The sequence below is a fragment of the Colias eurytheme genome, chromosome 15 (assembly GCF_061535395.1).
Source record: "Colias eurytheme isolate Ceu_HAF_F1 chromosome 15, ilColEury1 Martin Lab GWU primary, whole genome shotgun sequence".
NCBI classification, from domain to species: Eukaryota; Metazoa; Arthropoda; class Insecta; order Lepidoptera; family Pieridae; genus Colias; species Colias eurytheme.
The window spans coordinates 4,854,112-4,872,768 of record NC_142994.1 but is presented as its reverse complement, the minus strand read 5'-3'; the positions used below and the strand labels follow the sequence as shown (position 1 = coordinate 4,872,768).

The following is an 18,657-nucleotide window of genomic DNA, read 5'->3' as shown; positions in this document are numbered from 1 at the left end:
GAGAAAGAATAACGTGATTGATTGAAGATTAATCATCTACATCACGGCATATCTTTACGTTTTAACCCGTAGCAAACGTATGCAAGGCAATATCGAACATCTTTTCTAAGATGCTGAGGTCCTAGATATGTTCATTGTTCGCTGATTAGTGACTATCTACTGCCTACTTTGTATCATGTTCTTCATGTCTAAATACTGTATTGCTTCCTGCTTATTCTGAATATGTATATCGAGTTTATGCATTGGGAATACTACTAACCTATGTATATTGTTGAAGAGTGTAAAATCTTTTCTGGAAAATATGTACGTATATAAATATTTAATAATTCAAGTTCTAATTAGTTTTCAACAAGTGCATTAATTGTACTATTAACATTTTATTTAAGTTCTAGGAGTGAATTACGAATTTGGGGAATCAGGGAAAATCGCTATGCATGGCGGAGTAGGTACTGTTGACGCCCTTTACCCTAGATCGAGAGACGAAACATGTTATGTTACATAAGAAAGTAAGGATAAAATTACTTTTGGCTTATTTACGTTTAGCTTTAAGTGTTGTACATTTCTATTGGATTATAATTCATATGGAGTAAAAAATAATAAACGTCCTCGAATATTTACTTTTACGGAGAAGTGGAAGAATTTAATAATAAAAAATAATACTGGCGAACTACTATAATATTATTTCAGCAAATAATCTTTTCAAAGATTTCATAAAGATAACTAGGTACGGTCTTCTTCTTGACTAAAAAATTAGTTCGCGCGCCAACACAGCTCAATTTTTTTAAGGCAAGCTAAAAAGTAAACAGGGCCAATTCGGAAGCACGTTATAGTTTTGCATTTTTTGTATACAAACAAACCAACCTTTCAACACTTTATGATCTCGTTAGCGGCTTCTTTATTAAAGAGATTTATGGATGATTTAAATATTCCAAAACATGTTTTAGACTATCAAAACGAAATTTTAATTTTCGAAAACAAAAACAACCTTCCTAGCACTCTATTTTTAAATTTAGATACGTCTATCGAAGCATGTATAAAGAAGCAAAAAAAATAAACAAAGGACCTTAAAATCATGAGTTTAGTCATCAACGTCACTTTTAAGAAAAGCATAAAACATATACATAGGTATAGCAGTGACCAATGTGCTCACCCAAGGATAAAAAGATTCAGGCTCATTAAACAATATACATACACAAAAAATTTAAAACCGTTTTCGCGAGACTTGAAGCTTAAGCTGACAGTATTAACTGTCTTGCACTAAGTAATCCCTTTTTTATTCTGACCAACAACTACGAATTGGTGTTTAGTCTGGCATACGAATTCTGTGAAATATGTACATGTAAATAGTATACTTGCAACAAATCCTTAAGATTAACATTATTATCTACTCGAAGAAAGTGCTCATGGTTCATGTTTAATGCTAATTCCGGAAATTAGGAGGTTTACTTACAGGATGTTTATTGTGGTTATACCAAAGAATTAAATCAGCGTTTGAAATTTCCTGGATGACATCCCGATTATTAATGTACGGTAAAAGTAAAGTTAATTTTACAATCTACATAAATTGTGCCAACACATGTTAGAATACAAACAACTTCAAATATACCGACAAGGAATGAATGTCGCCACTGAAAAGAAAGAACAATGCTTTTTAATTTTTATTTCAAATCTGCATGAACAATGGTCGTTGTAAAATTTATAGAGGCAGTATTCCGTAAATTCTTTTTGTAAATCCCAGTTCGTTAGGTACTAAGAAAACCCTTCGCTGATTGTTTTGTCTATGTTAGAGAATCTTTTATCTTCTAATCTGGCTGTCGATTGAAGCGCCGCCGACCTGCTTCGGGGTCTATACCTGAAATCTGAAGAAAAGCTTTCAACCCCTCATGAATATGCAATGATTTTTGTTTTAATTTAAAACAAGTATATATTTGACATATTATTATTCCTATGTAGGGTAATATGGTTTTTAAGGAAATTTAAAATTCTGCATGGTAATAAAAGTCTGCAAAAAACTTCTTTTTGTGTGGTGTTTCTCAATGTTAGCCAGAAGGGCTTCTACATTTTAACGCGGACGCGGGAGTGAACTGAAGGTTCACCCTGGTAGCGACATACACAAGGGCGTCCCCCCTTCACGGGGATCTCGAATTCGGAATCTCGTCGCTTGAGTGCAAAAAACTTCAAAATACCTATGTAATATTAAAATCGCCGACCTGTAATGATTCACAATTTGTGATTCAACTGACATACATACTTTAAGATTGAACCTTCCGGAAATTCACTTTATATTTTCCCAATCTTAATATAGATCATTAAGCAGACAACAATTAATGATATGAAGAATTGATGTGCAGTAATAATGAAACGCAATTAGCATAAACGGTTTAATTTAGATTGAAATTTTGAAAATGAAAATGTTTCCGGACTGGAATACCCACAGTGAGGAAGGACAATGAGTCTAAAGGAAATGAAAAGAACGGTATTATTAGTATAACAGTGGGAAGGTCTATGCGAGCACTTTTACTGGAATCTGTATTTATGATGGCGTGCAGAGGTGGCGGTACGGCGGTCGACGCGGGCGCAAGGGACGGCGGGCGGCGCCGGCGCGGGCGCGGGCGGACTTGTTCAGGCAACGGTGTCGCTCGCACCACACACCTACTAGCTCTCAGTCCTTTCGCAGCGGCCAACGGTATCGCTTGTGCCGCTACTTGCTACGCACAAAATAAACAGCGACGCGAGGAAACCTATCGTGCAGTGTTACGATGCAAACTAGTGTTTATAGATTTTGGACGGGGTGATCTATTAGACTTTGTGATAGAGACAAACAAGGATTGAGTGCAGTGTTAATTGACGTTAAAAATGCCGAAAATCTTTTTGATAAAAAAGAGGCTGCATGAGCAGCAGCTCGGGTTGCAAGAAGGGCAGGAGTTGCTCGCGAGCAAAGCGGACTCCTTGTGCCCCGGCTCCCCTCTAGATGATGGTCCCATTCCGCTCCTGTCTAAGAAGGATAAAGAATGCGGTGAGTTAGTTTAACATTCATATACATAATGCGTCCATTCATTGCTTCAGACATCTTTTTGTACATGCTTCACTGTCATCCTGTTAAATTAAATGAATAACGACGCCTTTTATGGCATGTTCATCGGTCTTGTGTAATATACGTGCAGCATTTTCAATGTCAATCGCTCACGTGCTATTATTATTTTCGTATTTATTATTTACCTGTTTAATATAACTTTTTATTAATTTCATAACTGTATCAAGAGATGTACCATTTATTCTCACTTCCTCCATAACGGCTACTCCTTCAAAAAAAGGATACCCACACTTGAACAGAATCCTGTTTTGGACCACGCTCAAACAAATCTACCTGCGATCATGTGTGACTGTCGTGATCCTTAAGCTTTTTGTTAATCGTTAAAGGTTTCAAATTTATTTTCACTGCAAAATACAAAAACATATTTGACTATTAGCAGATTAAGGATATTATATGAAATGTAAGTGATATTGCCGCAGATAAATCAAAATTCGTTCAGACAAGCGAACCCAACGTCAACGAAGATTTTAACGGTGTCGGGTAGTTACTAAGCGTGAATCACTCATAACTGTCAGGTTTTTGCGTCTTTGCACCATATGTTTACTCACACTGTTGTGCTAAAAGTTTTTCTGTGCTAATATGTTTCCACTTTATAGGATTTGAGGAGAACCTAAGACTGTATATGATTATGTTTTCGGGAGTCAAGATTACTGTTCCATTTTGCAAATTCTTGTTGAATTTGCTTAATCATTGACGAAAAATTTCCACCTTAATTTTATGGCACACGTATCAGGATTATTATATAAAAGAAATATAAAGATTAATCAATTACTCGCTATAGATGGTCACAGTAACGTCACGGCACGAGACAGGAATTGACCGGACGATGTTAGTGAGGTGTCAATGATTGCTATACAAAAGCGCACTTCCGTTGTTTTAGAACTGTTTTTAACGTTGTAGTCCGTTTTCTTATGGGCATGCTTGTATGGAAAGGTATACATTTTTGAGTAAAGCAATGAAATTTGGTTCGAATGTTGTACTCGTCCACCTAAGCCCAAATCGCCTGGTAGCCAGTGTCTACTCCCCGGCAGAAGGGAGGGAGGGGGGGTTGTAGAACGGAGCGCCCGGCGCTCGGAAAAAAAATTCTGGCGGATTCATTTGGCCCTTTGAGTCGAGTTTGGTGTCGTTATCAGGTAACTAGATGATGCCCGATTCATTCCCCATACCAGTTTTTTAGGGTTCCCTAGCAAAATATGTCACAATCTTTAAAATAATAAACTTTTGGCAGTGGCAAAATTCAAACAAACCAGTATATTTTTATATTTTTGTATCAAACTTGGTTTATAAAAAAATACTGTCTGAAAGGCCATTTCATGCAGATTATAAAAACATTAAAATGTAACATATATCTTACCATTTTCAATGTGAAATAAATTATTGAAAGTACAGGAACGTTCGTCAGCGCAGCGTAGGGGACGGCTAATAGACCCGAAAAATAAGCAATAACATAAAACAAAAACCAGCCAAGTGCGAGTCTGACTCGCCCATCGAGTGTTTCGTACTTATTTGTCCTATACCATGTTATCTTGTCTGGTAGGACCTGGTTAACTGATACACACACACTTTCGTCTTTATAATATTAGTGTGATTTTTAATCATCTTTAAATTATAAATGAAGTCAGGTAACATTGTTAAAAATAAAGATATATAATAATAGAACGTTTTTGTATTAATAATAATGACAACCACCTCCAAAATTACATAATTCAGTACATTTGAGCTGGCGTATAAAACACTTCAATCTGGAATTGCAAGATTTCACGCACCGACATCTTATCAATTCAAAGCTTCTCTTTTCTTTTTATTTCAGATGGGCAAGGAATATTTTGATTTTTTTAGGTCCCTAAATTAAATATATACAGCCTGTAAAACTGCCCTTAAGGTATGTTGTTTAAGGGCAGCTTCTGAGGGAGGCAAATTTTCGATTTGCCTGTCCGTTTTTGTTAAAAATTTGTTTGCGACCCTCATTTACTGTCACAGCGGGGTACAATGTGAAAAACAAACATGTACTTATAATAATTATAAAAAAAAATATAAGTTCTGGATAAGAGTATCCTTAAAATATCGTGACCGTCCTTACCTATCATGCATTGTAATCACAAACTTTTCAATTTCACTGTCTGCATATTTGCCACTGTAAAGTGCTTCAAATCCTCGTGTGCCATTCGGATATGCCTTCCATACCTCAAATAAGCTTTGGAACACACGATATAGTAGTAGTAGCCAAAATAATGTTAAGAACAGTCGACAGACAGAATATCATGTATTCCAAGCTAGAAGGTCTAAAAGAACTATAGGTACACATGCATTTGAGGTATGGAAGGCATATCCGAATGTCACACGAGGATTGAAGCACTTTACAGTGGCAAATATGCAGACAGTGAAATTGAAAAGTTTGTGATTACAATGCATGATAGGTAAGGACGGTCACGAATCACGATATTTTAAGGATACTCTTATCCAGATCTTATATTTTATTATAATTATTATGAGTACATGTTTGTTTTTCACATTGTACCCCGCTGTGGCAGTAAATGAGGGTCGCAAACAAATTTTTAACAAAAACGGACAGGCAAATCGAAAATTTGCCTCCCACAGAAGCTGCCCTTAAACAACACACCTTAAGGGCAGTTTTACAGGCTGTATATATTTAATTTAGGGACCTAAAAATATCAAAATATTCCTTGCCCATCTGAAATAAAAAGAAAAGAGAAGCTTTGAATTGATAAGATGTCGGTGCGTGAAATCTTGCAATTCCAGATTGAAGTGTTTTATACGCCAGCTCAAATGTACTGAATTATGTAATTTTGGAGGTGGTTGTCATTATTATTAATACAAAAACGTTCTATTATTATATATCTTTATTTTTAACAATGTTACCTGACTTCATTTATAATTTAAAGATGATTAAAAATCACACTAATATTATAAAGACGAAAGTGTGTGTGTATCAGTTAACCAGGTCCTACCAGACAAGATAACATGGTATAGGACAAATAAGTACGAAACACTCGATGGGCGAGTCAGACTCGCACTTGGCTGGTTTTTGTTTTATGTTATTGCTTATTTTTCGGGTCTATTAGCCGTCCCCTACGCTGCGCTGACGAACGTTCTTGTACTTTCTATAATTTATTTCACATTGAAAATGGTAAGATATATGTTACATTTTAATGTTTTTATAATCTGCATGAAATGGCCTTTCAGACAGTATTTTTTTATAAACCAAGTTTGATACAAAAATATAACAATATACTGGTTTGTTTGGATTTTGCCACTGCCAAAAGTTTATTATTTTAAAGATTGTGACATATTTTGCTAGGGAACCCTAAAAAACTGGTATGGGGAATGAATTGGGCATCATCTAGTTACCTGATAACGACACCAAACTCGACTCAAAGGGCCAAATGAATCCGCCAGAATTTTTTTTCCGAGCGCCGGGCGCTCTGTTCTATATCCCCCCCTCCCTCCCTTCTGCCAGGGAGTAGACACTGGCTACCAGGCGATTTGGGCTTAGGTGGACGAGTACAACATACGTACCAAATGGCATTGCTTTACTCAAAAATGTATACCTTTTCCCATAAGAAAACGGACTAGTTATTGTGTGCTTACATCCTATGTTGTAGGTTTTAATGTCACTTCCAAACAATTCTACGGCCTTAGAATTAGACATTTTAATAACAAAACTGACAGTGGGTATTACGAAGATTGAAGAAACGTCATCTTTATAAATTGGTACATAACATTAATGATATTATTATTCATGTTACCAAGATTTTAAATTAGCAGAAACCTAAGTCAGTTAATTCTGATTTTTCAACGTAATTAAAACGTATCAGAGATGGTCAAGTTCGCGTGGTATAGTACCTTTTATGAGTAAGGTGTCAATGATAACAGCACAATAGCGCTTCCGTCGCCTGCTTTGTATTTAGGTTAGTCACCGCTGTTTGACATTTCAATAACATTAACTTTTAAACAGGCACTGGAAAATACTGTTCACGATCTCTATAAAAAACGTCTTCAACATCACAATTAGATAATGCTCGGCTTGTCAAATGTCAACTAATAAGAAAATTCTCGTGATTGACATAATTTCTGTAGTAGATAATTACACAAATCCACTCGACTTTCAGTGGCATGATTAAAACCACGCAAAGTTGACCTAGAATAAAAGTAGATTTATAAAATTAGGGATGATTAAGTAAAATATCTCCTGATAAAATTTTAATGTGTTCAATTGCATGGAGCTTATGAAGTAGAACCTTAAAATAGGTAGATATACATATTCATATTTTTTTAATCCAAGTTCCACTTAATGAAAACATTAAAATTGATTCAATTTATACGTAAACAGGCATCAGATGCGAATAACAAACAAAAATTAAACAAATGGTTTGTGCTAATAGTTTTAAAGCAACCAAGTACTTAGCTAATGTAGCAAAAATAATCGATAGCACCGTTACAGAGTACCCGTATAGAAGTTTATCGCTGTTGTAAGTGAAATTATAAATAGACTAAAATGAATAGTACATAATTAGGTACACAGGTGATTCTACACCTGCTTCTGCAGTAAAGGGTGCAAATGTACGAAAGGTCACAATGTAAAAGGTAAAGTTTAAAGGGGAGCAAGATGGGGTCGTGTCGACCTTCCGTGAGCACCTAACTTACAATTTAGACGACAAGTGTATATGACCATTTACAGTTATTCTCTCTTATCTTTTTCTACAATTTAAGTTATTATGATTTAATACAATGTTATAAGAAATTGATGTTTATAAATTATATTCTACTTTGGATATTCATTTCGAACGTGTCTTCGATAGAGAACTAGATCTACCCTAAAAAGTTACTTATAATAAAAATAATAAGCTAAAATTATTGGGTTGTTAGACTTTCAATTTAGCCTTTCACATTTACCAAACATCCTATTCCACTATTCAGAAAACATAACGAAAATAAGTAATCCCATGCAATTTGTGTGCATGTAAATTTGACCGATGTACTGATGTACTACCACCATCAAAGTATTATCAAAGCTATGTTTATATATGCCTAAATTTAGTGAAATTAATGTTATTAATTTAAACATATAAAATAACTATTCGAGATCAGTACAAAAGACTTCAACGCGTATCGTAGAAGTGTATCGTGAAGACGGTTACATAATAAACAGTTACTTTATTTATTAATTATTATCGCCATCTTTTAAAATTACATTCTTAAATTCGCATTAAGTTACAATAACTTGATACTTGTTTTACCGCTAATAACGTTGGGTTTACTGAAGTGGTATATAACAACTTTTAAGAATATATTTCATAATAAATTGAAATTTTTGTTAAGTTCTATTTTTAATAATATTTATTGCAATATACATTACATTTTTTCAAAAAAAAAATACTCCAAAGAATTTATTTAAAGATTTTCCAAGTATAATATTTCATGCGAATTAAACATGAAATAATTTAATTAATGATACCTTCGTTCAATTAATACTGATGACACTATTTTATATTGTCATATTAAAAATATGAAACTCGTTCGCAATATAACCTTTCTGATGCTCTGTCTTTATACAGAAGCAACTGGTATAATAATAAAACATAAATAGCATGTAGGTACTCCATCAAATATGCAGGTCTTTTTAAAGATAAAATTATGTCCCGAACTTAAATCATAAGAATAGACATTAGCCTATATATAACACATAATTACCTGAATCGTTATGATTATCAATAAATTCTTAAATTTTCTTTACAATTCGAATCATACGAAGTGAATGAACAAAATTCCCTTGAAACAGTAGGCATCTCGCATATCGGTGAACCGTTTACAATCAGTAAAAAACATGAATCTTTTTGCATTACCAAAAGGAAAATAAATTTTACCATGTGGCCGCCAGCACCATTGTATAGTCCAGCCATTGTATTGAAGTTGCCTTTTTAAGGATTTACCTTTACAAAGATTTGCGATAAAAATACTCCGATTACATTCATAATGGCGCAAAACTGTTCTCGGAATGACTTAAACAGAACAATTGCACTTTAATCGGGGATCTTTCAATTATTCTTTCTTTACATTATTGGTTACTGAGAAAGATACTTAATATTTTGTGTTTTGACTTTTGAGTATACATTTTCCTAATATTGTGATGTGTTTAATTCGTTGTATTATAGGATTTATTTTCAAAAAATCAAGATGAAATTGAAATACATACCTACTTCAGTAGAAATTTCCTTTCCATTCTATAGGTAGATAATATTATGTACATAGTATGCTTTAAGAAAAAAGTAATTATCATTAGCTAAAAGTTTAAAGCGACAAAAAATCAGTAAAGCGACCCACTTAAGCGATTAGAATATTTCGCCATTAATTTTTTTGCGCAGTCCTGGGCATGGCTCGTGAAGTGTTCTAGGAACGACTGGTCACACATGTCTCAAGATATTCTCCTTACACCGGTTTCGTTAACGCACGAGATGCGGGTTCCAGTTTTTAATTATCGCTCATGCCAATTTTAAAAAGCATCTGCTTGTTTGTGTACATTCTGTGTTTTTTCACCAACTACAGTTTATAGCGCGTCCTTTCCAGATGTTCAATACAAATATGGATAATTCGATTAATTAAAATTTTAACGAACGTCGATCTTAACAACGGCAGGCTTATTCTGTTTGATATTACTTTATAAAATAAGTAAAGACAGACATGAAATTGTTCTATAATGCCACAAAAACTGACGACCACTGAAGTCATTACGGTACGCGTTAAGATTGTGGGAAAGAAGCGGCTGTAACCAATTGAGTAGGTATATTGCGGAAACAATAAAATCTAGTATAAAATAGGTTTTGATTAGTATTTACTATTTATTATAGCACTATAAGATCAGATAGGTTATCACTTATCGCATTATATCCTATAAATTAGTGCTGAAGGCAATCGAGGCTAATTAAATATTTTGAGTTGTGAAGCAATAGTTTAAAAAGTATATTCTGTATTTAAAAGGCTGAGATATATGATAATAATTTTCATATACGCTACAACGGTTTAAATCACGCTCTATGAATGTGCACATAATATGTTCGTCATCACTGAAACGTTATGAAGTAGGTAAATACTGTTATACACGTGCATTCAAAGTATTCATTATTTTAGAACTTGTATTGCATATTGCAATCATATTATGTTGTTTACTGCACCGATATATAAACCAAGTATGTATAAAGTGATATATCTACATCTAAAGTACCTTTTATCTCTTTCAAGTTTGAATGATGTTTTCGACGTTTGAGCTATTTGTTATATCGAAACACATTAAGGACCACCTGGGACGAACTGGACATTTTTATCGATGCTTCGAAAAATAATCCTTCTAAAAATATAGATAAAGTATGACTAAAGTACGGTTATAGCAGACATCTTGATATAGTTATTCCGTTGGAGTGGACAAGGTTTCAATATGTGGACTATAAACAAAATAAAAATAAACAGAATAGTGAGCGTTTCGCACGCACCCATAGCGAGCATAAGGTCATATCTATTGTTTTGTCATGCCATATAAAGATAATCATATCGTGTAGGTATTTTAGAGTAATTTGCCAAATAACGCCTACGGTGCCTACAAAGGACAATGTACGACTGTTCCAAATAATACCTGAATAGTGCCTCATTCGAACTTGTCGAGAACATGTTTCAGAACTAGGGTGTCAATTCATTGTAAATTCAGAATATTTGAATTATTATTATATTATGCAATAATTTATCATATTTATTTAACACAATAATTCAACACAAAATTGTGTTTTCATAGTTTGAAGTGAAGCTAAAAAATATATTAGATCTGGCCCTTAACACCATAATAATTTAACTTCGCACAAACATATTTAACAATAATCTATTTCTTTTAATATTTATTCACATATAATGTGTGGGAACATAATAATACTTCTTAAAAAAATAACGGTTGAACATAATTATAAACGTGTTTTATATTCAAGCGCAGCCTACAACCTGTAATTGCGGGCTGACCACGAAAACAAATCATTTGATCGCCTTCATAGATACAAGTTTTTTAACACACCAAATTAGTAACTTCTAGCCTTGAACACTTCGCTAAACATATTTGGGTCATTCACCCTCGCCAAATCTGGTTGTGATTCACGTTGTGATCAAAGTAATAAACTGTTGAACAGTTTTTGTAGCTATTCATTTTAAAGAAACGAAACACTAAATCGATGATATTTTTTTGTTGCGCGAATGTTTTTATCCGAAAAGTTCAACTATAGAAAAGAGCGTTTAAATTTATAATAAGAGTAGATATGTGTTCTTTAGTACTGCCGCAAGTTTGTCATTGAAGTAGCGTTTAGGTCGGTAAATTCAGACTTCAGAGTAAACTGTTTGCTTGAGAAAATTAAAAATGATTTATAGATAATGTTATATAAATCGGAAATATTGGGTAAAATAAAAAATCTCATATTTATTTTAGTGTCGAAAAAACGGGATTAAAATTAAAAACCTCTACTTTTAATAGATAATAAACTTTTAACCATTATCAGCGTAAAAGACGCAGGTACTAATGAACACTAATATACGACCGTACCCATGATAAATAATTCAGTACAAAAAATGTCCTTCTCAACGACCTTTAACCGATCCTCGGCGGGCAGTGCGATCCCGATGTACCGTGTGTTATCGGTACTTATGTTTATGGAAAAAAGGCCTCAACGGAATTTTATGTGCTTCGTCCGGAGCGGTTCCTCGTAGCTGTCTTACGTTTTTAAAGCGTTAAATGCTAACAGCGTCCGATAACCCCGAGAAGCAAGGACATGCTAGTTGCCTGCTGGCCCGGCGCGTTGTTTTTTATTGATGTTCACATTGCTAGCTTAACTGTCTTGTTGAATGTGAAACATTTTGTCATAATAAACTTGAAAATGTTAACGCATTCATTTCTTGTAAAAGTGAATGAAGTACCCGTTTTAAATTGACGTCTTTTACTTCACAACATTCAGCAAGTCCAACATTATAACGACTTGCCAGCAACGTGCCATAATTAATCATTTTGGCATATCTATTAGAATGGCATTTTCCCAATGATAAATGTTCCAGTAATTACATCTAATATTACAACTTAGAACCGCAAATTTTATTTAGCTAAAATATGGACCATAATTAAAAAGCAATTAGTATATGGATTTTTAATATCTAATCATCATTTAGAAATTTCGATTTACGTAGCGAAATTATGTGACTAAACTATCAAAGTTATTAAAAAGAATTAAAATTAAATGATTTTGTCTACCTGTCTACCAAAATCTGACTGACTAATTAGCTGAGATGTGAATAAAAATTTATTCCGCCCGAGAATATCTAATTATTGCCAAAACCGACCAATGAAGGCTGCTTTTAATAGCCAAATAATGAGTGTTCGTATTCAAGGTTATACATACAGTTTCTTGGCAGGAAACAGAGAGTAACTGAATAGATATGGACATGGTAATTACGGGGCCTTCACTTACCGTTTTAGAATAAAAACCGCACTATTTAAATAGACCTCGTTAACAATGACTTCAATGCTAAATAATATAGTACGATGTATGGTAGAAAAATGGTGAGATAAATGCTAGACACATTAGAGTCTAGACAAATCCGTTTATACCTACTAGAAACAGACATGATGTAACATTTAAATGATTTCAATATTTCCATTTCCATAATTTTAGTTCTTGTAAAAATAATTCAATTTCATTCTATAAATCTGTGACCAATGATAACTGTCAGTAATGGTGTTATATGGATGGGGGTTCAAAAATTCAAGTTTGCGTTGTCACGCCTGGCTGCGCGGCCGCATACAATTACGAAGACTGTAAAAAAGGGCTCAACAATGCTGGCCTCGTCCTTGGATCCCTAACAAAAGCTAAGAAAGGGCAAAGGAACCCGTTTGATGCAACCTTGGGACTTTCACTAACTACCTACGCATGTTTTATGTCTACAGATTCAAGATGAACCATTATTGACATTAATTTCTTTCACTTTTAACTATAATTGGTTTCTACAATCTTGATTGAACTTGTTGGAGTATAATAGAATAAATAACTTTAAAATACACAAAACAAAAACAAAAGTTTAGTTCATACGTTCGGCATACAGTCCTTAAAATATGATGTCTGTATAGATAACATGAGCACGAAAGTTGATTCACCTTCTTCTTTCCTAGATATAAATAAATAATAATATTAAATCTCGTATAGGTCTATGAAGGAAATAATTAAAACAAGAAAGAGTCATAGTTCATAAATTTTTGAGTAATAATTTCGAGAATGATCACAACAATCAACAATAAATTTATAAAAATTATGTGCTTGGGAGAGGACGAGACTGAATTGGTTATTTTATGGTATGCCAATTATAATAATGCGATACGCACACATAAAAGTATATAATATGTGGGTGTGTATGTGGAGGCGAGCATTACCGTTATGGAGGCACATACCAGTGACGTCAACGAGGCCTTATGCCATCGACGCTACACGAATACGTTATACGGAGAATAGTTACTATTTTATTAGTTAGTATTACATTATTTACAGTTCTTTTAAAAATATTATTTTTATTTTCAGATCGCGACGTATTCGGTGAAAGCAATGGAAATAGAACATCGCAAGAGAGACGCACTAAAGAGCCGAGAAGATTCATATCTTCCATCCTCGGGGGTGAAATTCCTTACGGAAGTCACAGAGGTCATGTCCTGACACAAGCAGAAAGAAAACAATATTTGCCTGTATCAGTTGATAGCAAAAAAGTTGAAGATAAACCCTTAATAAAGGAAGAAAAAGATGTATTACAAGCCGATCCAATTGTTCTTCCGTCTAGGAATTCGCCTTCACCTGAAGCTACACCATCACCTGGTATTGATAATAATGTCACATGCCAAAAAGTTTCAGTTATTCAAAGAACACCATCACAATCACAATTCCAAAACAACAAAAAAGAATTATCTGATGTATGCCTTCCAGTTACTTTACCTCCTTCAGAACCAGAACAAGATCAGCCAATAGACTACGCAATAGCTAAGAAGAGAGGCGAGACTGAAGACGAAGAAACCGAAAAGAAAATAAGAGAACAAAGACGAACCAGCAGTTCCAAAATTGCTAACGGTATTTTGGCAAGACCAGTACTAGTATTAAGAAATTGTCCTGGGAATAAATTACCAGGCATTATCAACGCTGCCGCAGGCCATGGTCGCTCAACTAATGGCAATAGTTCAAATTCTGGTTCACAAAGTACCGGTGGGTCAGGAAGTTTTAGCTCAGGTGCTGGCAGTGCAGCCCCCTCTTCGGGTGGAGGTGGAGGAGCGCTTGGTGGCGGATCTGGTAGCGGTGGTAATGGTCGTGATGGTAGATCAAATTATGGACCTAACAGCCCGCCCACAGGCAGCCTTCCACCCTTTTATGAAACACTCGGACCAAACACCAAAGGAGGACAAAGTTCGTTTAATGCAAACGGTAACTTTTCAAACGAATTTAATATGATAAATGGTTTTAACATGGATTGTGAAAATACAGATAATGCTAACACAAATTTCCCAGAACAAAGTAAACAATATTCTTTAATGCAAAACGCGCACTATGGAATTGCATTGAAAGATGAAGAAATTGATTACGACCGGATTGAAAATAAACTAGAAAATCTTGGATCTATCGGTAATTACAGTAACAATTTCGATGATTCTATGGTTGTAGATATGGGTGAAGATGTAATTGACAACAATCAATTTTACACAACTTTAACTTTTGCTTCTAATGAAGGGATTTTAGGTAATCTTTCTGACTCTACCGAAGACTTTGCTAGCCTTCTCAACAATCACGTTGAACAAATAACAGATTCAGAAATCCGAGAATCTTCATCCATTACACCTGATTCTGTTCACAATGGTGTAGATATTGAATCCTTAGCGGAACAAGTAAACCTAAGCAGACAGTATTACGAAAAAGCAAACTACATTGCTTTTGCAAGCCAAGAACAAGGTTCCTCTTATGGATTTGCTAAGGAACGACCAGATTTATTAATGCAACTTAATCCAGCACTCTTACCCCACAACGAAGGTCAAATGCAACAACTACAAATTCATGTACAACTTCAACAAAGACAACAAATACTATCTCCTGGTTTCCCTTTCACTAGTCATTCCTTGGATTTGGATTCACCAACTGGAGTTTCACTTCCATCACCTGGAGGCAACAGTTCTCTGGATGGCAACAATCACATCGAGAACTCATCTTTAAGCCCTGCTGCTGCTGTAAGTGTGAAGAAAGGCTCAGTCGCCGATAGCAAAATTCAAATCTTGCAACAAAGGGTAAGCATTATTTGATTTTAAGGCGAAGCTCTCAATCGTTTCTCATTCAATGTCATCTTCGACACAATTAAATAAAAAAGTGTAAATATGTATTTGCTGGAACATCACGATGACATTGAAATTTGAATGTACAATACCGTTAATATATAACGCTGAGCCTGAATCAACTTATGCTTTTACCTACTGCAACTTTATTCTTGTTTATTTACGTACCATTTTTTTCTACGGACAGCTGTCTTTTATATCGCTCAGCTTTATAATTTGACGAATAAATACTTATACATAAGTAGCTGTCCAAACATAACATCAATAATACTAAAAGTATTACTTTTTCTTTACAGTTGGGCCTTCCTGCTGAACTGCCATTAGAATTTATAAACGGAGGTCACGGTGTAAAAAATCCTCTAGCCACTGAAGCAAATGCCAGACAAAGAGAAGAGGAGAAGAATAAACAAGTATTAGTAAGCGAAGATGATCCCACAAAATTCGTGTGCAGAGTATGCTCAAAGAACTTTAGCCTGCAGAGGCTGCTAAACCGTCACATGAAGTGTCACTCTGACGTGAAACGGTATCTCTGCACGTTCTGCGGAAAAGGATTCAACGACACCTTTGACTTAAAAAGACACACAAGAACTCACACTGGAGTCCGACCCTACAAGTGCAATCTATGTGAAAAATCTTTCACCCAAAGATGTTCGCTAGAATCTCACTGTTTGAAAGTTCATGGCGTACAACATACATATGCTTATAAAGAGAGGAGGACTAAGGTGGGTATTATTCTTAAATATTCCCTCATAATTAAAGGTCTAAGATATGTATTGAATATATCCCATATAACAATGTTCCATAGTTATTACATACTAGCTTTCCACCCGCAGCTTCGCCCGCGCAGTCAAAGAAAAACCCGCACAGTTCCCGTCCCCGTGGGATTTCCGGGATAAAACCTATCCTATTTCCCGGGATAAAAAGTAGCCTATGTCCTTTCTCGGATATCAAAATATCTCTATACCAAATTTCATGCAAATTGGTTCAGTAGTTAAGGCGTGATTGAGTAACAGACAGACAGACAGACAGAGTTACTTTCGCATTTATAATAATATATATTATAATATTATAATAGTATGGATGTAATGTTTTTTATATCTACCATATCTTATAATAATATCTCATTTACAGATGTACGTCTGCGAAGAATGCGGCCACACAACTTCCGAGCCCGAAGAGCACTACATGCACCTTAAAAAACAACATCCATACTCTCCAGCCTTACTCAAGTTCTACGACAAACGACATTTCAAGTTCACAAACGCAACATTCGCAAATCAACTACTAGGACAATTACCTATGCCAGTCCACAACTAATAATAAGACGTTTTTAAATTAAAATAATATTCAAGATTTCTGCTAAAAATATGTGTTGTAATATTGAAAAAATACGAATTTATTCCGTCCGTTGGTTGTAAAAGAATATAAAGGAATCCCAGTGCATGTTGTGTGTCTTCTGTCACGATTTAGTTTATAAAGATTACTGTCTTCCAAGCTAACTGTAGATCTCCTGATTATTGAGGAATATTATTAACAACTTTAGTATGGGAGCCATGTCTCCTTTTTAAAATACCTTAATTTTTTAACAGTCAGAGGAGACTCCATTAGCCTATTGCGTTAGGCATGACTGCAATTAAAAAATCAAAGTATCGGGTATTATGTGCAATGTTTGGTGATGGTACGGGGTTAGTCTTAAGTTTAGATGTAGCTGCAGAATAATTAAGACTTTTAAAATACCTACGTAGGTTTTATGGTAATAACACATTTGCGGTTTCATTTCAAGTCAGCGTAGGTTAGAATAGAATGCATAGTGGATGGTGCTAATAGCGAGATTATGAATCGCTGAATTGAAATGAAACAATCTATGGACCGGATGACGTTTTTGTCCGATTCATTAATAAAATAATACTTCGAGTGCGTTTTAATACGCCTCGATAGTAATTAACTCAATTAAGGAATCTCGTTTCTTTCCTTTCTAGTGATATTAGATTCTAATTGACATTAAAATGATAACACAATTCATGTCACAATTTAATGTGTACTTAATACGTTATGTTTGTTTTTGTTGGTACTTATTTTGTAACAAAATTTTTAAATTTATACGTGAACGCTCGCCCAGAGCTCACATTAAGTCGTACCAAGTTTAAATGCATTTCTAGAAGTATTTATATGATTAAATTATAAAAATAATTGGTTTACAGTGTGTGCTGTGAGTGTGTGTAAGAATTATCTATTGTGCTAAGTTATTTAATGCGTTGATTGTTATTACATAATAGAATATACAAAGTGTAATTGAAATAACGCACGTGTTATGCGTAATTAAGAGTTTAAGAAGTTATGATGCTCAATTTCGGTACATTTGCGCTTTCACAGCGAAGCTTGTGGATATTAATGAAAAATTTGTAAATATTACTAAATTTATATATTAGTAGTAAATTTTAAAAATATTTTAGTGGTACCTTATTAGCTTTATGAGATTTCTAAAAAGAGAATATTGTATAAATTTGTATGAAAATTGTTATAGCATTTTGTACGCAGAATACTTTGATCTGAGCGTATTGGCTTATCAACAGTAATTGGTTACACTCAATTATCTTGTGATAGCGCAATGCCTTAATTTTAACTACTTATCGATTGCATTTACTAGCATTTTGATGGCAATGTAAAGTTATAGTTTCATATTTTTAGAAACAATCTGTTACATTGTACTGATAAGCAATAATATAATATCATGATTAAATATATGGTTTTATTTCGGTCCTATGAATTCTAACACTCGCATTAAGCTCTACACTAGTAGAGTAGTTCATATTGCGCTATTCCCAAAACTTTTGATACTTACTTGTTAACGGGACAAACATAAACCTGAATGTTGTTCCAGTCTCGATCGCTGCGCTAGTACTGAAATTTTAAACACGCTTTTGTAATTCGTAATAAGGCGTGATTCATTATTATATTAGATAAATGTACATGTCAAATCTAATAAAAAACACCTGAGTATTTATAATTTTTACTATTTGCTATTTTCGATGTGGCTTATCCAAACCTGGAGCAGGAGTTTTGAACCCTTGACCGCCGAATTGCGGCGAATTATGATAGTGGGATATACGTATAAAATTTATACCATATTTAATATGGTCACAATTAATAAATAAGGAGATAGCTTGACGAGACC

General features: G+C 34.3%; 1 protein-coding gene across 2 annotated transcripts; it reads left to right on the top strand.

Annotated features, from left to right (window-relative positions):
• The first annotated feature begins 2,678 nt into the window (after positions 1-2,678).
• Positions 2,679-18,222, top strand: ovo (transcriptional regulator ovo). Of its 2 annotated transcripts, none has more exons than XM_090110124.1 (4): positions 2,679-3,016; positions 13,702-15,380; positions 15,779-16,204; positions 16,614-18,222. In XM_090110124.1, the coding sequence occupies exons 1-4, from the start codon at positions 2,857-2,859 to the stop codon at positions 16,797-16,799; spliced, it is 2,451 nt and encodes an 816-aa protein (XP_089966250.1). In that variant the 5' UTR covers positions 2,679-2,856; the 3' UTR covers positions 16,800-18,222. The 2 variants fall into 2 exon arrangements, with proteins under 2 accessions (XP_089966250.1, XP_089966249.1); XM_090110123.1 differs by having other exon boundaries at positions 13,702-15,437.
• Positions 18,223-18,657: the final 435 nt, after the last annotated feature.

What these genes read in the sequence shown, in the direction of transcription:
- ovo (XM_090110123.1), top strand. Translation starts at nt 2,857, where the DNA reads ATGCCGAAAATCTTTTTGATAAAAAAGAGGCTGCATGAGCAGCAGCTC. An exon ending in TAAGAAGGATAAAGAATGCG is followed by an intron (nt 3,017 to 13,701) that starts GTGAGTTAGTTT and finishes TTTTATTTTCAG; the next exon opens with ATCGCGACGTATTCGGTGAA. An exon ending in ATAAAGAGAGGAGGACTAAG is followed by an intron (nt 16,205 to 16,613) that starts GTGGGTATTATT and finishes TCTCATTTACAG; the next exon opens with ATGTACGTCTGCGAAGAATG.